Here is a 22631-nt window from a genome sequence, read left to right on the forward strand (position 1 = left end):
CTATAAAGAGAGTACTGCTGCTCTATACTATAGAAAACAAGTCAAAGTATTGTTGGCTGTGCCCTAATTTAAAGTGCGCAAGATGTAATGATTGGAATAGTATGTTGTTCTGCCACCTAGTGTCTTTCTAAGAAAACTACAACCATAAGTTACCTCAAATAATCAAAGATTTTATATTCTTGAAAATGTTTTTTAATGTTATCCATAATTTAAGTGGTCTACGCAATACATACTTTACTGTGAATAAATAAAACATTTGGTCACTGAAACTATGACAAAAACCATGTAAAAGTGTTATCAAATGATTCCATATAACATAAATACAGTACATTTCCATTACCATAATTTAAATACTTGAAATATTACTAATCCAATATGTACGAAGTTTACCTTATACACGTTCTACTACAAATACTCTAAAGTGCAAACGGTTACTGTTATCATTCTTTAAAAAAATTGACCAGTCACAAATGCAAAAAACAGTGACAGCAGAACTACAAAAATACATCTTTAAAAAATTTGGTCAGTCATCTTAGTGGTAACTTCAAAAAACACTTTCCAATGGAACACCCCTCTCACTGACACCAAAGAACTTTCATGCTGTAGAAACAGTGGCTACTGAAGCTGATGTGCTAGGTTTGAAGTGCTGCCCCAGTAGCCGTGCTTGCTACGGTACCCCTGCTGGACCCAGCTGTGCGGTTTAAAGGAATGGTTGGGTCTGCAAGGGGGACGGATTATGTAGTGTGGCCGCTGAGGGTAATGCCCTTTCCCTGGGCCAAACTTCTTCCTTGATACAGGATGCCATACTGGGGCACTGGCATATGCAAGCTGTATTAATAAAGAAGATGACAGCAGATATAGCAAAAATAGTTAGAAACAATGGTCCGACATACATGTCATGCATAATATCTTAATAAAAGTAAAACTTTGCTAAACTACCATTTAAAAATTAATCTACAATTCATTCAAATAGCTCCATTTTCAATAAACTACACTCAAAACAATACTGGTAAATCAGTCCTGCTGCTTTTAATTGTTTTTCTATTTTAAACATGCACTAGACGAACGTGTAACCATTGTAGGGCTGCAACTAACGATTATTTTGATAATCGATTAATCTGTCGATTATTTTCACGATTAATCGGTTTATGTACTTATATTTTATTTTTTTCAATTTTCCCCCAAAGTAAAGTATTAATAAAGGGTCTTTATCATTCAGCATAGATTTTTAAGAGATTTTTATAATTTTGCATTGTCATATCCTCATCACAAATATACCTGGAGTTGTTTTATTATGTTTTAGTGATCCCTTGTCAAACTCTTCTGCAATCAAAACACTGACCCATACTCTATCAAATTTCACAAGGAGATTTCAAATAATGTTTTCACCATGGCAGTCCTTAGAGCTCCTAAAGTAGTTTAACATCCCGAACAAAGCTTATTAAGGAATCTTTCAGAACATATTTTCACGAAGAATAAGGATAAAACAGAATAAGATTGCAGTGCGTTGTATTTTATTATTTACAGGGAAACAGCTTTATAGCTTATGCTGTGAAATTGTAAACAATCCTTCGAATAAAGTGCCAATGGCATGAAACCTGAATGGAACTCAATATTTAAAGTAAAATCCATCAGAAGGTTGTCCAGTGTGAAAAAGAGCAGTGAATACTTAGAAGAAAAAAGTGCATTTCAAATATCTTTAAACATTTACCTCTCTCTTTCAGTCATAATTAGGCTGCACGACTGAATTATGAACTGGTAAACGACAAACTGATCACAGAACATGTTTGTAAAGCTTTAAATGTTAACTGTTAAAAAGCAATGTTATCAGCTTTTACAACTAAACATTTGCAAACAACATTGTACTGGAGAATCTGCACAAATAAAAGGCTTAGGTTCACATATCGCGCCTAAAACGCTAGGCGCACCCATAGACTGTGCGCACCGCTTTCTCCTCCTTTCCAAAGCGCTCGTGCAGAAGCGCCCCTGAGGCGTCTGCCTTTGCTAAGCAACCATGACGTGCTCTCTCCTTGAAGACGCGGAAATTTCAGCAAAGGATAAATGGATTTGCAGCTCTAAAAATCGCTTGCAGTAGCTCTGCTACTAAATTTATTTCAAAATGGGAATCCATATACAGCTATGATCAGCTGTTCCTTCATCTTGGCTGAGCTTTTAACGTTGTTACGGGAAAGGATGAAGCTGATTGGTTAGTTCTTGTCACATGACCCGCGGTGCGCTTGCTGCATTCTGAAAAGTTGAAATGTTTTTAACTCGATGCGGTGTGCACGCGCCTGGAAAAACGGGTGCGTCGCGACCGCGTCGCTTCCATTATGAGCGCGCATACTGCGCGCCTACATTGGAAATAACGAACATGAGCGCGCAAAAGACGCGATATGTGAACGGTCCCTTAAACAGTTCAGTAGTGCAGAGTTTACAGGTTAATCTTCTTTTTTGAAGGCTCAAAATAAAGTACTCCCACATCCTGCTGAATGCTGCAGAGATGCCGTTCGGGAAGCACGTGACATAAAACGAGGCCAGCTATTGGCTATTCGCTACTTCTCCTGTTGTACTGGCTGAGTAAATCCTCCGGTGGCTCATTACTGCCACACTTTGGTCACCGCAGATCTGAAATATGCACGAAATAAGCCGCTTACGGCAAATAAATTATTTAGCAACGAATCGATGACTAAATTAGTTGACAACTATTTTAATAATCGATTTTAATCGATTAAATCGATTCGTTGTTTCAGCTCTAAACCATTGTAACTCATGCTCAAGACCTGCCTTCTTTTCTATTCACCAGTGCTGTTGTTATCAGATTGGACAGATAGTGAAACTAAAGCACTTCTACTAATCTAGGTGCATGAAGACAGTGCAGCGTTTAAAGGTAATTTCTGGTGACTGACATCAGAGTTTGTGAATGAGTTTGGGTATTGAGGTATGACTGGTATCTTACTGGAAAAAGAAGGAACGTTGTTGCTTTTATGAACAGGACTGTCTCTATACATACTGTCATGCCAGTAATTTAATGTTAATAACATTAAAGGCATCTAATAAGAACATTTCTGAATAAAACTGTTGCCCAGTAACATTAAAATTAAAGTCTTTATAAATATTGTTAATATTGTGTTTTAGTCAGCATACCTAATATCATTCAAAGTATGAATTAAGATTTATTTTAAAGAAATAAAAAAATTTAATCAGCAGGGGACCATTATATTGTTTAAAAGATTCCCTTAAAGACATTTATAACATTACTAAAGATTTCTATTTCAAATTAATGCTGCTCTTTTGAACGATTTAAAATCCTGAAAACAACAACAACAGCAGCATTAAAATATTAAGCATATTTAAATATTCAATAAAATATTTTCAACTGGGATAAAAATTGTGGAGTACCAAATCAGCATATGGGAAAGATTTTTTGAAAAATTTAACAATATTACAGTTTTTACTATATTTTTGATCAATGTCACTTAAGTAAGTGATAAATTTAAGGAAAAGAAACTTTCAAAACCATAAAAACGTAGCACCTTTTGAATAGTAGTGTACATGTGGCAATCAAGGCAATACAAAAAATGTAAGACATTTTGTACCTGGTATGGAGTGTGGTTGTAGAGAGGTGGGGTGTACTTGGCCTCTCTACAGCTGGTGTCCTCATCCGATGAGGATCCGGAGTGGTAATCTGATGTGACCCTCTCCACAGCGCTCGTCACTTTCTTTGTCACATCCTCTTTATCATCATCATCATCACTAGAGAAGGTGGCTACAGTGAATCCATGATTCCTCTCTCCATACCTGTGTCCAATTCACAGGTAAAGATGCATCAGAAAAACAAACCAGCAAAGCACTTCTAAATAAACAGAAAAACATGAGCTTTATTGCATAAACTTACCTACAGCACACCTCTCCAGGGTCGACCCAAAGCGTGAGCTCCTTAGGCAGACCAAGGTCCTTATACTGCACTCCACTCTCAGCACACGCTCTGAGCAATTCAGCGTCCTCTTTGTGGAAGCGGTTCACTCTGATACATCTGCACAGGATACAAATATATAGTTAATTTTAACATGAGTTGCAATACATGCAGCCCGTTGTGACTATCTGTGAATCTAAAGAATATGACATTAATGCCATTAGTGTGTCAGTGAACACTTCTGCTTATCAGAGTGATGTACCTGAATGCTTGGCCCTTGCTGGGGTTGTCTGTATACCAGTGACCCTTGTACTTTTCCTGTAATGCTACCGTTAACCGCTCCACAAACAGGTCCACCTTTTCGCCATCTAACTTCTCAGCCTTCTTTACCAGCCGCTTCAGGAAAAATACCACCGCTGCTATTTCTTTCTTCATTGTTAGCTGTTCATTCGAAATTCAGGTCCAACTTCTGTGAAAACAGAGACTTTTGTGAGTACAAATACCACCAAAATCAAACAGACTCCAAACATTTGAGCATTTATTACATTAATTTATTAATAGGAAATGAATAATCAAAGGATTCATATAGTTTATCACTACTACTTAAACTAATCTTATTAAAAATAGAAGATCTGCTTACATACTTATTTTTTTAAGTTTAGAACAGGTTTTGTTCTAAACCATCAACCCATCAAATTCGAAAACTTCATGCGCCAGAAATATAGGCTAAGCTCCTAAAATACTGGCCTACACTAAACGTTAGTGTGCACTACATGAAGCGATCAACACAAAGCTGCGCGCGCGGTCAGACGGCGGGACAGCACAGCAGGATGGCGCGCGGATTACATCACGACCGTTTGAAAAACAAGACCATGACCAGTAGCAGTCTAGAAGAGCACAGGTATCATTTTTCCCCTAAACCACATTACGTGTTAATAATCATGTCATAATTTTGAAATGCTACGTTGTAGATAATACCCAAGTTAGCGAAAAATTAATTAGAGAACGTAAAGATAAAAGACGTCCAAAAACTAAATAAATAAATAAAATACAATACAATGTTGTTCATTCATATATATTTTAAGAGTATTTATCTTTATATATGAACAAAAACTAACGGGGTCAGTTTATGTTAGTCAAACTGGAAAAATTAGGTTGCCTAAATGAACTTAAGTATCACAAGCTAACGACGGCCTTGTCTAATTGTCGTATATTAATACCTTACTCAGTGTTTAAAAAGACACATAAAAAAAATAACACAAAACGAAATTAGCTTGTTGTAGCCTAGCCGAAGTTAACGTGGCCTCGATTCCACTTTAGGTTGGCTTTTCTGACAGTTTTTTTCAAAACCATTAATTTGAAAACTTTTAAATTTAATATATGATGCTTATAAACATATATACGTTTTACGAGAGCTCGCTACATCACTAAAACAGACATACTGACCTTGTTTTCCTTTCATCCACATGTGGACAACTGCTGCTGCCTAGCACACACACACTTCCAGAACTGAGTCTGCGCCGCGCGACTGCGGGTGACGTGATTTTGTCTTGTGCGCATGATCAGAGGAAATGATTCAGGACTCGATTCTTTTGATTCGTGAAGCGAAAGATTCATTATACATAAAAAATGTAATTGACAAAGTAAAATAAAATGTTTATGGGTAGAAGAGCATACACATAAATAAATATACGATGGAAGTGTTTTACCAAATCAAACAACAATTAATCACAGCAAACGTGAAATACAAGGGTTATGAGCCCGTAGTCATTCGGGGAGAATATTTTATTTAATTTAATTTAATTTTATTTAATTTTATTTTATTTTATTTTATTTTATTATTAATATTTTGGAAAAATAATAAAGGTGGGGGGCGCACTAGACCATACTGAGGCATCTTTAAAAATAGGACAATGGCGCCCTCTGGCTTGAAAAGCAGTGTTTTGCAGGCAAGCATGTTACATCGGCTTGGCTTGATGAATTGATAAACTCGTGAACTTAGAGTGTCTGTGTTGTGAAATTTTGACCTTTCAACCCAGAATGACAAATTTCAACACGAGCGGCACGTCTTGTCAGCAGGAAATATTCATCAGGGTATACACTACAGTCATAATAAATGTGCTGAACTGAGCTGCACATCTTTGTCAACAGGAAATATCAGGATGAATCTCTCTAATACATGTGTTAAAACATAGGTAGAACTTCATACACTATCAAAAGGATAGAATAATTTCACAACCTAGACTGCATTAAAACGGAAATCTAAATTAGCAAAACAAGCTATGATTCATGATTATATAAACAGGAAATAGCGTAGCTATTTTTTTTTTTTTCATTTTTTTTTTTTTTTGAGTTACAGGTCTACATGTCTCACTGGAATACCTGTTGCAGCATGAAGGATGATGATCTTTCAACACTGAATACAGAACCCCACTGTATTATATGAGAATAAGCTCAGATGTGACAATGACCCTCACAGGCTGTTGCTCTTACATGTGACAGTCTCAGACACAACAGGGCGTGTTATCAGAAATATAAGTGTTTGTAAACATCAAAGGCAGATACATGTTACTCTACTACAATCAAATATAATGATTTCTGTTCAGTCATTAATAAAAAATAAAATAAAATAAAAAACCTTACCAATTACTTGGACAAATGTTATTTCTTCCCTCAGGTTTGTTCTTGTCACAACACATTTATATGTGCCAGTATCAATTATCTGCATGTTTGATACGTCAAATGCCATTTAAGTTTCTTGTATTCAAATGAATCTACAATGATTTCTATATGATTGTTTTATCCATTAATTGTTATTTATAATTACCGAACACAATTTATTACATATTATTACAATTTATTTGCAGTTCCACTGTAAATATTTCTTGGGCATTTGATGGTTTATAGTTACAGCTGATATTGTCTGACAATTCTCGATGAACATTCTGAACTGAGCTAATGAGATAATGATAATAATAGTAATAAATAAGACAATTACAATTACAATTTACAGTGTAAACATCTATAGAGCTAAAAGGGAGACCATAGCAACTATAAATACACACACACACACACACATATATATATGTGTGTGTGTGGTATTTGTACTCACATATATATATTTGTGGGAAGTCGTGGCCTAATGGTTAGAGAGTCGGACTCCCAATCGAAAGGTTGTGAGTTCGAGTCCTGGGCTGGCAGGAATTGTGGGTGGGTGGGGGGAGTGCATGTACAGTTCTCTCTCCACCTTCAATACCATGACTTAGGTGCCCTTGAGCAAGGCATCAAACCCCCAACTGCTCCCCGGGCGCCGCAGCATAAATGGCTGCCCACTGCTCCGGGTGTGTGCTCACAGTGTGTGTGTGTGTGTTCACTGCTCTGTGTGTGTGCATTTCGGATGGGTTAAATGCAGAGCACAAATTCTGAGTATGGGTCACCATACTTGGCTGAATGTCACTTCACTTTCTTTCTTTCACTTTCATATATGTATATCAGTTACTCTCTTGGTTCAGAAGCAATGAAACCTCATTGCAGCAGTGTTAACTTGGGTGGTGTCATAAATGTAAATAAGGCCTATTTCAAATTTACCATGTTAATAATTTCGGAAATGCGTTACCACGACATTTGAAAACATAACTATGTGGCTCCCAAAATGCTGCTTTATTATAATATTTTTCCATTGATATAGCCTATTTACACTGATCGTGTTTGTAGGCTATGTGTTATGAAATTCCCATATTCTCATCATGTCAGTTTTTAGAAATTGCATCGTCTTTTGTGTTATTACAGAGACTGTATGTTCTAACCCAGTGATCCTCAAATCTGTTTCACGAGATCTACTTTCCTGCAGAGTTTAGCTCAAACCCTAATCAAACAAACGGGTTGTGTTGCAAAGCAAGGTGAAGGAGACAGCAGGGGCCTGTACCATGAAGCTGGATTAGCTGGCTGGCCAGGTAAGTTCCAGGTTAGTTTGCACCAATCCTGGGTTTTAGGTACCATGTAAGTGGCTTGACTTTTAGCTGCATTCATAGTAACATATATACACCATGACTAACCTGCTCTGGGTCAGGTTATGTTCTGGGTTAGAAATCTCAAACTGAAGATTGACCGATCAGGTGTGAGAGAAGTGACACTTGTCTGACACAAAGTCACTCCAGTTTATCTTGCTCCAAATTAAAGGTCACTAATGCAAAAAATAAATAAAAAAGTCTGGCTTTAATGATAATTACTGAGTCATTTTATGACTTATATAATTATTATGATTCATATTATTATTATTATTTATCTATTACACACAAGCAATTTACAAAAAAACAGTTATTATAAATATTTTTTTAATAAATATTAATGTATACAGATATACACATGTAATATAAATAAGCTGTAGTATCAATAGATTGCACTATTTAAAAAAAATCTGACCTTACATGTTCGAGTCTCTATCACTATATATTCAAATGTATTAATTAACTTAACAAGTTTCACTTGTCACTGCACTGATAGAGCAAGATCAGTTATTTTATTTGTCCTCCTTCAAGTTTCATATGACCTTTAAATTTGTCATATTCTTCAATCTCTTAACCTTTAGCAAAACCTTTAACCTTTAGTTTTGAAGCTTGCTGGGTCTCTCACAAGAAGTAAATCAAACTTGCTTTGTGTTGCAAGGCTTGTGATTGGCTGTTCACCAGTGATGTCACACATTCATGTGCACGTGCTCCACAAACTCAGGATCAAAGCCTGAGTTGACAAAGAAAGTTGATGATCAGCATTATGTTACCAACAAAGCTGGATTGGAGAGGTTTGGTTTTGTCAACTCAAAACTAATCCTGTAACTCTGAATTTGTTCAGTTAAATAAACGATTTATAATAACTGTTAAACTAAAACTGTTAAACACAATTGCTTGTGTGTAAAAGATAAATAATAATAATAATATGAATCATAATAATTATATAAAATGACTCAGTAATTATCATTAAAGCCAGTCTTCTTTTTGTTTTTTTAGCATTAGTGACCTTTAACTTGGAGCAAGATAAACTGACTTTGTGTCAGACAAGTGTCACTTTTCTCACATCAGATTGGTCCACCTTCAGTTTGAGATTTCTAACCCAGAACATAACCTGACCAAGAGCAGGTTAGCCGTGGAATGTAAGTTATTATGGCAATGAATGCCGCTAAAAGCCAAGCCACTTACATGTTTCCTAAAACCCAGTATTGGTTCAAACTAACCTGAAATTTACCTGGCTAGCCAGCTAATCCAGCATCATGGTACAGGCCCCAGGAACATAACCAAATAAGGGCACACAGGAACTAAAACAAAACAAGAAAACACAGAAACATCAGGGTTCTGTGACAGAAGATCAAGCAAAGTGCAGACAGATCAATCCAGGCAATCTAAAACTCACAGTCCAGAACTGGAAGATGATCATAACAGTGAGGCAATCCAGAAAGGTGAACAGAAACCACAGGGAAATCCAAACTCCAGAGTCAGTAACAGTCCATTAGGTCAGCAACACACAGTCAATGAGTGAGATCTGAAGAAAAAGAGGGAACCACAAACCAGCTGAGCATAAAGAAACTCCTGAGAAAAACAAAACAAACTAAATTACAAGACTTGAACATGAAAGGAAAAGAAAAAACTAGTAAGTGGTAAAGGAATAGAACACACTGGCAAAAACCACAAAAATAAAAACAGAGAAAAAAAGAAAACAAGAGGGAGATCAAACCCGAGTCCTGACAGTTCCATTAAAATCAACCAGCGCTCTCGTTCACACTCTATTTTCTCCCCAGACCTGTTGCTTTCTGCGTATACCATGACAGAGGTGAGATCCTTGAGCCAGACACCAAACCCCAACTACTCCCTGGGTGCCACAGAAAACATGGCTGCCCACTACTCTTGATGTGGGTTCACAATCTGTGTATGTGTGTGTGTGTGTGTGTGTGTGTGTGTGTGTGGGTGGGTGGGTGGGTGTGTCTTCACTACTCACTGCTGTGTGTGTGCACTTGGATGGGTTAAATGCATAGCAAAAATTCCAAGTATGGGACACCATACTTGGCTACACGTAATGCCACTTTTTCACGTTTATATACAACACAAGTCAACAACACATGAAACAAAGCTATATTCAAACTTATTGTTCTAACAATCATGTATTTACAAATGGTGAACCCCACACCCTACTGTCATCTCGACACAGCTGTGCCAATTCACACCGATATGTCATAAATGCATTCAGGAATAATTTGAAACATATTTCCAAAAGAAAACCAGAGAGTGTGCGCACTTAAAACGTGTCTCCTCTCACTTAAACTGCGTCCTGTGCGCTCACAATTCTCTCTATGCTCATGTGTTAGATATTAATTATTTTCGCACGTTTTTTATTTCTAGCCATTTACCGCGTGCAGTGTGAACGCTCTGATCCTTCAACATGGGCTCGGAAAAAAGGCGCATCACAGACAGTGTGTGAACCTGGAGTTAGGCATATGCCCAGTCTCTGTTCTCACGCTAGGCGCGTTGCATTCTGATTGGATCGGATAGCATACTGCGGGAGGTCAGGGCCGCGGAAAATCGTGCGATTTAGAAATTGCTCAAATCGTGATTTTATGACGATTTCTATTAATCGCACAGCCCTAGTATGGACTGGAAATGAACAGAAAATAACTCGGGCTGGCACCGTTCAGCAAAACGGGAAAACCAGATCCAGGCAGTGCTCGGCAGCGGGTAGACAGTCAGCGGAGCAAGCAGTCGGGAGGAAACACAACAGCCATTTATGCATGTTTGAATTTGTTTTTCTGTAGCATATGCAGCAAAAATATCTAAGATAAATTGGTGGTTTATTCTTAAACCAACCAGCGAGCTGATTGTGGAAGCATAGTAACAGTTTAATATTTCTTTTTTGTTTTTTAATTATATATATATGAAATTATGTTATTATGTTATGACTTAGAGATTTGTACATATATTAACAAAATTATTTCTTTTAATAGTAATTGGCGGCTAACCTGCAATACTAGGGGGCCGCGGACCACAGGTTGAAAACCACTGGTCTATGCCATCCCTGATTGCTTCAGTCAGATTGGAATCTGATCATGGATGGGAAAGGGACATCGAGGCTGTCGTTGCCTGAGTGCACCCATCTGCTTCATCAGCCCATACAGAGAGCCTTTGGCATGCTGATAAAAAAAACAACTTGTAGGATTTACTTGATAAAATCATTGTAACAATTTGCACTCAATTTTTCTTAGTAAATTTTACTGCTGTAATATCAAGTACAACTTACTTGCCAGTATCAAGTGAAATGTACTTAACTCTAAATCTAACATTTGTGAATACATTAAGTAAATGTTACTTAATTATATTTAACTTAGCAGTTTGTATTTATTAAAAGTAATTAAGTAAATTTAATTTTAAAATGTGAAAATATCAAGTAATTTTTATAAATCTGTTATATTTACTGTTATGAATTAATTAAGTAGATGTTAGAATGTCTTTCCATTTCACATTTTGAATTACTTAGTTTAATGAATTAATATGTGAATCATATCATTTGTACCATTAGCTGTTGGGTTTCTCAACAAACTATAGGTACATGTGTATTTATGTTTTTATTTACCTATTCCTTATGGTTTTATGTGTTTTGTGCGAATGTGTACGTGTTGGCTAATTGTTGTGAACCAAATTGCCCCTTGGGGACATTAAAGATATTTCAACTTCAACTTCAACTATTACTCACCATTATTATGTAAATGTTGCTTCTTTTTTTTAAGTGTTACCAAATAAATGTAATAATTTTCTCTGCATCAAATACTTTTCTCACAAATCACAAATAAATACAATAAAGTTGAACAGTTTATTATGTCAACATTCACATATTCACATCAACTGATAAGTAGTTAAGGTACATTCAGTAACCTCTCGGATCATTTACAACTGTAGAATTAACCAACAATTTCCAAACCAGTGAGACCTCCGTTTATTTTTGGAACACGGTTTAAAATATTTTATATTTAGTCCGAGAGCTCTCAGTCCGCCCATTGAAACTGTGTGTACGGTATACTGTCCATGTCCAGAAAGGTAAGAAAAACATCATCAAAGTAGTCCATGTGACATCAGAGGGTCAGTTAGAATTTGTTGAAGCATCGAAAATACATTTTGGTCCAAAAATAGCAAAAACTACGACTTTATTCAGCATTGTCTTCTCTTCCTTGTCTTCCGTGAGAGTTCAAAACACAACAGTTTGTGAAATCTGGTTCGCGAACGAATCATTTGATGTAACCGGATCTTTTTGAACCAGTTCACTAAATCGAACTGAATAATTTTATACGGTTTGCGTCTCCAATGTCATTAATCCACAAACGACTTAAGCTGTTAACTTTTTCGGGTAAACCGAAGGGTTGAATCAAGGGCAATCATCGCCAATGATGTCATTACGTCGAGCACAAAAGAACTGGTGAACCGTTTTCTTCAACCTGTTTATTGAATCGAACGGTCCGAAAGAACTACTGGTGATCCGAAAACCAATGAGTAAATTTTTTTTCGTTATCTGGCTCGGCTCGGTCTTCATCTTCTGTTCTCTCTTCACAGCAGTTCAGTCAGTGTACTGTTTGAGTACATGAATTACTCCGGGATATTGGTTTGTTTTAACTCATTCGTTCGTGAACCGGATATCACTAAACTGCTTTGTTTTGAACTCTCTCTCACAACAGACACGGAAGAGAAGACAATGCTGAATAAAGTCGTAGTTTTGGCTATTTTTGGACCAAAATGTATTTTCGATGCTTAAAAAAATTCTAACTGACCCTCTGATGTCACATGGACTACTTTGATGATGTTTTTCTTACCTTTCTGGACATGGACAGTATACCGTACACACAGCTTCAATGGAGGGACTGAGAGCTCTCGGACTAAATCTAAAATATCTTAAACTGTGTTCCGAAGATAAACGGAGGTCTCATGGGTTTGGAACGACATGAGGGTGAGTTATTAATGACATAATTTTAATTTTTGGGTGAACTAACCCTTTAATGCAATGACAGCATTCAAACCGACACTAAGTGCTCTTTATGCTCTTAAAACCGTAACACATTAAAACATTTCAAGAAGTAAAAAGTAGTCAAGATTTTGTAAAAATTTTTGAGATGGAGATGTAATTTGGAGTCTACCAACAGCCTCGATTGTACAGCACGTACCATGTTGATAGCATTTAGGAGAGCAACTTCAACTTTAAAGATTGCAGTTTTGGGGACATCTTAACACCATCCAGGTCCAGGAAATGTTTGTGGAACACCTCAAAGGTGTAGCGCAGTATTGGGGGGTATGCCAGGTTGAGGGCATAAATGCCCCATCAGCAGTGTGCAAGCTTTAGCAGTACTGCCGCATCCTGGAAACATCTCCCTGCCTTCCAAAATGATGGACACATCGACTGGATCCTCTTTATCAGCACCATGGATGACCAGTATCTTAAGGATATGTTCAGCGGCATCACTGCGAGTGTCCTCCTGCATACAGTTTATAAAAAAGAAAGAACAATTCTATTGAGAAACAAATACAAAAGAGATTAATTATCAATGCAGAACGAACATGCTTGCTAAAAATTACTTAACATAACTCACATTGTTAAATTCAGTATAATGTGTTTTACCTTGATTCAACATAAGTAAAAAAGTTAGTAGAACATTGCGCAAGACAGATGCAATTCACAGATTGTACCCATAAAATGAATGTTGTTCGAAACCATATATTGTTTGACTCTGCACCTTTACAGTGCCAGAAAACCCTTTGTAATATCCAGACTACGTTTAAGTTGTGACTGCACATAATTTGGACCATTCCTGAGTGGAAAATCTTCATGTTTTTGTCTTACTTTTTCACTTGCGCTTAAAAATGATTTTTATGACAAAAAAAAAATCATGCTTTACCGGGCAATCTTCAAATAGCTCTTCTTCTTTCTCTCCGAGGTACAGGATAAGGCTGTGGATGACAGTTTCACGTCTGCTTTGGTAATGTGAACAGATTGATAATGTGTCAATACTGTGTGAATTACAAGCAGGAGGAGCTGTTCTGCATATATACCTGCATGCAGTTTGTCTGTGTGCAGTATTCTGCAGATTTTAAAAAGTTAAATTTAAGTTTTTAAAAATAAAATTATATATATATATATATTGTCACATTTTTATCTATTTGTTAGACGTTTTTTGAGAAATAAGAGCAGCAATATTATAGTATTATTACAAAGATTTCTACTTGCCTGTATGAGAATGTTGCCGTGTCAGACCAGATAGATATCGCAACGCACTCCTGTACTGTTCTTTTACCTGTTGAGAGAAACAAATTGTGGCATTGAGATCTCTTTTACATTGTGTTTTAATTCCTTTTAATACAGCATTGAACTTGTTACAAGTTTGTGCCTGACAATGAATTGGCATGGCAACGAGGCGGAGAGGCTTGCCGCCCATTGCGTTCAGTTAACGGTTTTTGCTTCATCTCCTAGAGACTGAGATGCACAGGGATGAAGCTACTGATGCTAACTTTGGGTTAACCTTTAGCCCAAATCCTCCCTCACTTAAGCCGTGAAAGGCTGTTGTCTAACGTTAGGTTTTAAAAACATTACATTTTATTTTCATTAAAAAGGTGACCGGACCTTCATACCGCTATCTTACTAAAATAAAATGGCTGAATTCATACAAGCACTTGCTGCTACACATCAATGTTTAACGTAATTGGTATCCAAGTTCACCTGCCATCTGGTACTGCATTTTTCCAAACGTTCCTTCTTTGATGCAGACTTTGATAATTAATTGCTGCAAAATTTTCAGTGGATATAAAACTACTAACGTAAACGTTAGACACTTTTAAATAAGGCTAACATTAGCTAGGACACACACAGGCAGTCAGCACATTAATGACTGCGACGTTAACCTTATTGTGATTAAAACTCACGTTCAGATAATTTTGAACCGTAACGTCTATGCAATAATCAAACCATCAAAATGAACACATAGTTGTTATCACAAATCTAAAATAGAGAAATCAAAACTTACCGAAAATAAGTCAGCCAAAAGTGACCGCCCAAACCGACCGTCTCTGCCACTGCCAGACGGATCTTGTTTAAAAAAGAAAAGAAAAAAAAAGCGCGCGGATTCAAACGCACTTTGCTTTTCAGATTAAAATTTACTTCGTATTTTTAGGTGAATGTGCTGTCACCATAAAACATTAAATAGTACTTGTAAATATATAATACAATTTACTCTTTCTTCTCAGTTATGTTATTACATGAATAAATAGTGTAATTTTTACTTAAGATATTATAGTTCCAACTTAATCTTGATTTTACAATGTATAAATTACATTAATTAATGTAATAGATTTTACCATACCACAAAGTCATTATTTTCAGTGCTCGGCAGCGGGTAGACAGTCAGCGGAGCAAGCAGTCAGGAGGAAACACAACAGCCATTTATGCATGTTTGAATTTGTTTTTCTGTAGCATATGCAGCAAAAATATCTAAGATAAATTGGTGGTTTATTCTTAAACCAATCAGCGATCTCGAATAGTGGAAGCATAGTAACAGTTTAATATTTCTTTTTGTTTTTTAATTATATATATGAAATGATGTTATTATGTTATGACTTAGAGATTTTTACATATATTAACAAAATTATTTCTTTTAATAGTAATTGGCGGCTAACCTGCAATACTAGGGGGCCATGGACCACAGGTTGAAAACCACTGGTCTATGCCATCCCTGATTGCTTCAGTCAGATTGGAATCTGATCATGGATGGGAAAGGGACATCGAGGCTGTCGTTGCCTGAGTGCACCCATCTGCTTCATCAGCCCATACAGAGAGACTTTGGCATGCTGAAAACATGCTGGCATTCTGTTTTCAAGGCCTTAGAGGTGAGCTCTGCCTTTGTTCCCGAGGTTGTGTTCTCAGTGGGGACATGGTTGAGCCAAAGTATGAGGAAGACCACGAGGACAGACCCTTGAACCAAGAGTGGAAGACAATCTGATTGCCGCTGTGTCTGCTCCAAAAATGTGTGCTACCTGTAAAACACAGGTTAAAATGTTTCACAATTCATGTTGTCAGCATATTCTATTTCTTGCAAAATTTCAAATGCAAAATTCCATGCTAATTTTTGTTGTAGCTTTATTACTTTTGTGTTGGCAGTCACTCTCCACCGGATAAATACAGGTGTGCTCATCTGTCCCTGTAACAGCCAGACAAGATTCAAGTTGCCTCTGTGATTTATGTGCTCAAAACTCAATTTAAATGTTGAGGTAGTTGCTGTTGTGGCCAAGCAGCCACCTGGGATTTCGAAGAAACAGAAAGTTCGTTTTTTTAAGGACTTGTTGAAGCCATGATTAAGAAAAAAACAAAGTATAATAACATAATTTAGCCTGCTCAAAAGAAAAAATTCAGACAGCAGGGGGCGTAATAATGCTCAACACTATTTAACACATACTGAACATAACAGATGGTCATACAGTTCTTACAATCTTCCTGAATAACTTGCCACTTAAACAACTCAATAATTCACAAAACATTTTTCTTAACATACAACATACAACACAGTTACTTTTTATCTAAGACAGATGCACTTCAATTTATCAACAGTACTATACAAATGATATAGGTAACATATATTTAGTGACATTATTTGTTTATAAATATATTACTTACATTCATGTAATATGTGTATTTAAACACTGGCACATCATCTGGATGACAATTACAAACGTCTTAATTCACATTCCTCTTTATCTCTTTTATATACTTTATCTTTCTTTATAATCTAATTTCTTCATAAAATCAACCTTCATGTACTTATTACTTTTCATATTATTGTTTATAACTATTTTTATAATTTTGTCATCTTTAGGATTTCAACATCACAAAACTATGTTAGGAAGCAGCAGTTTTGCATAGTATTTGCTTTGTAGAAGAACAGTTGTGGAACTGCTGGTCAGATGAAGACAGGCTTATCATAAAGAGGATGCAACAAAAGTTATTTAGATTTTATCACTCATGGTTGCTTATCTGTCTCTATTTGTATCTCTTGTAAACGTATGAGTTAAAATATACCAGCCATTCAATATAACTGAGATACCTCAAGTTGAATGCCCTTTGACTGAAGATCTTCTAGCACTATTTCAAACTGGTATTAAACTTAATCTCAGAACTATATGCAAAAAACGTTTATTTACCTGTACTACATTTGTACTCCTTCATAATCGTCCAATCGTATATTTCATGTTACAGTGTTTTACAGCTAATCGTGGTCAAGTCATTTCATGTACATTTTATTCCTGAAGTATTCAGAAAACTGTCGAGTGGTTATTTTAACCACACAGTGTCTACATGCAAGGTTAATGTAAGGGAAAACATGCAAAGAATGTACATGTGACACGAATAAAGTATACATTTTTTCATAAGCCAGCACAGGAAAGAAAATAAACTCAGCAAGCCACTTCATTGGATTTTTAGAGCTGAGTCTGGCAAATAACATAGACTTCATAATAATTTGTATCTCATATATTTTGTCAACATATATACAGCCAAGTTTATGGATGATTAAATAATCATGTATAAATTATATAACTCCATATTACATACACAAGTTGGTATCAGGTTGGTGAACAAGATATAAGTGGATCAAGAAATCTATCAATGTAAAATGTCTTCATTTGGAGTTTATTGTGGAGATGAGCGAACTGTGACTGGGCTGCATGGGACTGGACGATGGTCACCCAACATTGAATATACTTCATACTCCACCTGACAATACAGATCAGATGCAGGTGCGGCATTCATTCTTACAGGAGACTTGTGATGTGCTCTCCCTGGATGAACATGAGAAAAATCAGAGTAATTCTGGTTATTATAGTATTTGTATAATATATGTTTTGTTTGTTAGATTTCACTAATATCATTATTCTATTGTGCCATCAAGATTCCATATAAAGAGAGTAATAACTCTGGACACTGAGATTTAAACTGATAAAAACAGACACTGTGTGAAATGTTAAACTCACTGGAACGCTTGCACACAACTGTGAGAATCAGTATGGTGAGAATCATCAGCGCTGAGGTCACCGCAATTATCCATACATTCTCATCTATAAAGAGAGCTATTGAGCAGAATTAAGTAACAAAATTACAGCAATTTTGTAACAACTTTTACATGAGATACACTTTGGTATTTTTAGTTATTATGTGCTTTAAATAAAATGATATATAATACCTTCGTTCCTGTAACATTCAGTAGGAGTCATGTGGTGTATTGTTGGTTGGCTCAGGGATGAGTGGTTTACCCAACACGAGTAGTTCACACAGTCAGATGTATTCAAGTATGAAAAGAGGGTGAATGATCTGTCTGGGTTGGTTTTGCTAATGCTGTGTGTGAGAGAGGCGTTCTGAAATTCTCCATTTCTAATCCACATCTGGTCTAGGCCAGAAGGGTAAAACCCCTCAGAGATACAAAGCATCATGGGAAATCCACTCATCGCTCCTACATGTGTCACAGACACAGTAGGTTGTGCTAAAAGAAATATAAGCCTGTTATAATAAAATGCTCAAATCACTTGTCATTGTGATTTCTTTTATTTAGTCATAATAAACTTACCAGTCACTTGGACAAATGTTCTTTCTTCTCTTAAAGTCACAGAAGGAGGTGGTATGGATCTTGTCACAATGCATTTGTATGTGCCACTATCATTTATCTGCAGGTTTGATACCTCAAATACCATTTTCACAGTTTCTAGAATCCAGATGAATCTACAGTGATTGCAGCATAGATGTTCTATCCATGAATTGTTAATTTTCCTTGCTGAGCACAGTTTACTGTTAGTTTGCAGTTCCACTATGAAACTTTCTTTGTCATTTGATGGTTTATAGTTACAGCTGATATTGACTGACATTCCTCGATGAACAGTCTGAACTGAGCTGCTGTTAAATAATGCATGTTCAGCTATAAAAACTGAAAAAGACAGGACAGCCAATAAATATTCATCGATGCGTCATAGTATAAAGATTTGATTCAGTTATTTTGCAAAAAATGATTATAATCTGTGCTCAAAATTTGAACAGAAGTGCAAAATCATTACCAGGAAACAAAGAAAGCAGAATCCACGCACATGTGGTCACAGCGTTACACTTTGATAATATCTATTGAGAACAGAAAGAGTAATGAGTAGAGTATATCGTGATGCATATTTGTATAGACATGTTGCTGTGGTTTGTTTTGAGATAATGTCTAGCTTGTAAGACAATGACAGTAATTTGAGTTCAAATCAACATTTCACATTAAAAGAAAGAAACGAAAGGATACAAAATTCATGAAACTAACACAATAGGAAATTGTTTGCCAAGCCGAACACTCATTTAAAGTATACGCTTCAGCAGATATTTTAAGAGGTGGACAAAGTACACAACTCCATTTCTAAAATTATAAATACGAATACCCGCACCGAAATTCAGGCCCAACTTAACAAAGACAAAAATACAGTAGCCTGTTTACAGATGAAACTGACCTGAATTCGTAAGAAGTAGACATTGCAGATATTTGTAAAAATTTAAGGAGTGAAAGTAAAAAGAAATAGTGACCTAAAGTACAGATACCAGAAAAATCTACTTAAGTTAAAGTAACAAATTATTAGTTACTTCCCATCTCTGGCTGCTTCATGTCAAATACCTATTGTGTTTTGTTAGGAGATGCACAACAGTTTGTCTGTGGCTTCATAGGTAATATTTTTGTTTACACAATTTTGCAAAGTCAGACAATTTTGTTTCTAATATATACCACAAAATTTTTATTTCTTCTTATTAAATTGTCAAGTCAAGTCAAGGAAAATTACTTCACATAACCCTACAAAAGTTGATAGTTGTCTAAAAAAATAATAATAAAAAAATCGTGTTTCAGAGAAGAAAAAAATATCCCACTGACTTTCAAAGCTGCTACATAGTAACAACTTTCAACTTCGATGACCTTGATAGAAATGTAGAAGAGCGAAAAGTATGATAATCGTCTTTCAAATGTAGTGACATTCATAAGTTTCCAGAAAAAATATACTCAGGTAAAGTACAGATATTGAAAAAGTGAACATAATTACAGTAATCAAGTTAATGTAGTTTGTTACTGTCCATCTCTGATATGTATTGAATATATCTGACAATCCAATGCCACAACAATTAATGCAATTAATGCAAGACTACAAATTTCACATGCATTACTGTATATGCTTCATAAAACTGCACAGAACAGGCATTGTATTTGATTATGTCATAAAACAAAAGCTGATTCAAGCTATTCACCAAATTCAACCAAAATATATTTTTTTAACATAGCTTAGATACATTATTTTTGATCTTATATAATGTAAAATGAAATTATCCCAAATTCTCACCATTGCATATTTCAGAAACGGCATCCTCTTTTGCATTTTGCAGAGACCTGATGTTCTAACACATGATGGTGCAAATGAAGAAGTGATGATGGTTTGAGGTAGCGGTGTAATTTTAGTCAGAAAGTCAGAAACAGGGTCGAGCAATATGATATAATAATAAGATTTGTAGACTGAAAGAAAAGCAAACTGAAGCTATGTGTTCTCATGCGTTTACTCCATGTCAAACACCCTACGAAGTGTATCTGTTCACCCAGACATTAGCCAATCAAAAATGTGTTTTTTTTTTAGCTTCATTCATTGGACCAATATAAAAGAGGTGTTACCTATTGTCTAAACTACAATAGTGCTGTAACATCATGGCCTTCAGCTTTTACAAACCAGAACTGCAAGGGAGTTTGAATGGTTAAAACAAATGTCCTGCATACCTCATTTACTTGTAACTATCTCCACCTCTTCTATAGAGCATTTTTGTGCACTGAAGAACCGGTCTAGTTATTTTAACCACACAGTGTGGGAGGTTGTAAGCATGTGTGATGCAGGGAAGCTGTCATTTAGATCATGTGTGAAAATGTAGATATGATACAAAAAGAATAAACTGTACCATGACCACAAAGTCAGTGCATGGATAAGTTTCTCAGACCTAAATTACTGCCTGCTGCTGCACACAAGTTTCAGTTGCATCTCAAGGCTGTCAGAGGAAGCTCTTTAAAAGCGACTTCCTCACGTTTATTTATACAAAAAGTGGAATGCTATTTTTAGACTTTCGTTTTGTCTTTTGAAGCTATCCAGGTTGGAAAACTACCCTACTTTTAACATTTGAACATGTTTTAAAATTCTAGGCATGCTAGGCACATATACAGGTGCTTCTCAATAAATTAGAATGTCGAGGAAAAGTTCACCTGCCCACACTGCCAAAAGCACCAAAAGTTGGTTGAATGACCATGGTGTTGGTGTGCTTGACTGGCCAGCAAACTCACCAGACCTGAACCCCAGAGAGAATCTATGGGTTATTGTCAAGAGGAAAATGAGAAACAAGAGACCAAACAATGCAGATGAGCTGAAGACCACTGTCAAAGAAACCTGGGCTTCTACACCACCTCAGCAGTGCCACAAACTGATCACCTCCATGCCACGCCGAATTGAGGCAGTAATTAAAGCAAAAGGAGCCTCTACTAAGTATTGAGTACATGTACAGTAAATTAACATTCCAGAAGGCCAAAACTAAATGTTTTTTTTTATTGGTTTTATGAAGTATTCAAATTTGTTGAGATAGTAAATTGGTGAGTTTTTGTTAAATGTGAGCCAAAAACATCACAATTAAAAGAACCAAAGACTTAAACTACTTCAGTCTGTGTGCACTGAATTTATTTAATACATAAGTTTCAACATAGTTAGCAACTATGGTTTTTGGAAACGCTCCCCAGTTAAGTGAATGATTCAATGACTTACTCATAAAGAGTCACTTGTTTCGTTTCTGTATCATTCTGAACAAATCAACTGAATGCATGAATGAAAGACTCATTTATAAAAGGCGCTTGTTACTCAGCGTGTTGATGTAACCTGCAGAAAGACTTACTAAATCTCTTTTACTATTGCACATTTGGATTGCTGCTCAGCGAATCAAATTTTAAGACGAGTCAGTTGCATAAAAATAGTCACAATGTCAAGTCTGTGTCTAGTGTCTAGCATTTAGCCAAGATGTTATTAGTATTGCTTTTCTGATTCAAATTGGCCCAATCAAACATTTTGTAACTGACACCTGAAAAAATTATGACCAGTCTTAAAGAAACAAATTATTACTATTAAGCCCATTTTCCCCCATGTTGTGGCCTAGTGGTTGGATAGTTTGACTCCTAACCCTAAGCTTGTGGATTCGAGTCTTGGGCCAGCAGTACCATGACTGAGGTGCCCTTGAGCAAGGAACTGAACCCCCAACTGCTCCCCGGGTGCCGGCGACGGCAATTTGGATGGGTTACATGCAGAACATTAATTCTAAGAATGGGTCACCATTGTTGGCTGTATGTCATGTCACTTTGTCCCTTTTTACAAGATGTAATACAAGTCTCAGGTGTCCCCAGAATGAGTCTGGGGACACCTGCACAAGAAGCAGCTTTCAGACGGCACGTGAGTACTAAAGTAAGTTCACTTTCATGTCCTATTGCTCTTAAACTGTCAAATACACACTAGGTTATGTTAAAACGCATTTAAAAAAACACAGTCAGTTAGATTTGTGAAGGTAAACAGCTGGGAAAGAAATCGCATCTTTATATTAGATCTGTTTATGAAGTGACAGCAGCGTAATATACAATATCAAC

At 36.2% G+C, this 22631-nt stretch overlaps 2 protein-coding genes and 1 long non-coding RNA gene across 3 annotated transcripts; all 3 read right to left on the minus strand.

Annotated features, from left to right (window-relative positions):
- Positions 1–169: 169 nt before the first annotated feature.
- Positions 170–5492, minus strand: LOC132132603 (protein BTG3-like). The gene is made up of 5 exons (XM_059545043.1): positions 5360–5492; positions 4176–4382; positions 3896–4033; positions 3597–3798; positions 170–828 (listed from the first exon to the last, which is right to left on the minus strand). Exons 2-5 carry the CDS (start codon positions 4346–4348, stop codon positions 616–618), a joined length of 726 nt encoding a protein of 241 aa, XP_059401026.1. The 5' UTR covers positions 4349–4382; positions 5360–5492; the 3' UTR covers positions 170–615.
- A 7397-nt stretch (positions 5493–12889) lies between these two features.
- Positions 12890–14017, minus strand: LOC132132479 (uncharacterized). Its single transcript, XR_009429044.1, has 2 exons — positions 13830–14017; positions 12890–13409 (listed from the first exon to the last, which is right to left on the minus strand). It is a non-coding gene; the product is annotated as an uncharacterized LOC132132479 (long non-coding RNA).
- A 2916-nt stretch (positions 14018–16933) lies between these two features.
- Positions 16934–20504, minus strand: LOC132132480 (carcinoembryonic antigen-related cell adhesion molecule 1-like). Its single transcript, XM_059544870.1, has 6 exons — positions 20317–20504; positions 19018–19078; positions 18537–18881; positions 18156–18452; positions 17947–18042; positions 16934–17754 (listed from the first exon to the last, which is right to left on the minus strand). Exons 1-6 carry the CDS (start codon positions 20350–20352, stop codon positions 17606–17608), a joined length of 984 nt encoding a protein of 327 aa, XP_059400853.1. The 5' UTR covers positions 20353–20504; the 3' UTR covers positions 16934–17605.
- Between the last annotated feature and the right edge of the window lie 2127 nt (positions 20505–22631).

This window comes from Carassius carassius, chromosome 49 (assembly GCF_963082965.1).
Source record: "Carassius carassius chromosome 49, fCarCar2.1, whole genome shotgun sequence".
NCBI classification, from domain to species: domain Eukaryota; kingdom Metazoa; phylum Chordata; class Actinopteri; order Cypriniformes; family Cyprinidae; genus Carassius; species Carassius carassius.

Excerpts from the sequence above, each read along its gene's own strand:
- LOC132132603 (XM_059545043.1), bottom strand. The coding sequence starts at position 4,348 with ATGAAGAAAGAAATAGCAGCGGTGGTATTTTTCCTGAAGCGGCTGGTA. Across the intron at positions 3,799-3,895 it reads CCTGGAGAGGTGTGCTGTAG|GTATGGAGAGAGGAATCATG; the intron begins GTAAGTTTATGC and ends AATTGGACACAG. Across the intron at positions 829-3,596 it reads ACAACCACACTCCATACCAG|CTTGCATATGCCAGTGCCCC; the intron begins GTACAAAATGTC and ends TTATTAATACAG.
- LOC132132480 (XM_059544870.1), bottom strand. The coding sequence starts at position 20,352 with ATGCAAAAGAGGATGCCGTTTCTGAAATATGCAATG. Across the intron at positions 19,079-20,316 it reads CGTTTCTGAAATATGCAATG|ATATTATCAAAGTGTAACGC; the intron begins GTGAGAATTTGG and ends TGTTCTCAATAG. Across the intron at positions 17,755-17,946 it reads AGTTGTGTGCAAGCGTTCCA|GGAGAGCACATCACAAGTCT; the intron begins GTGAGTTTAACA and ends ATGTTCATCCAG.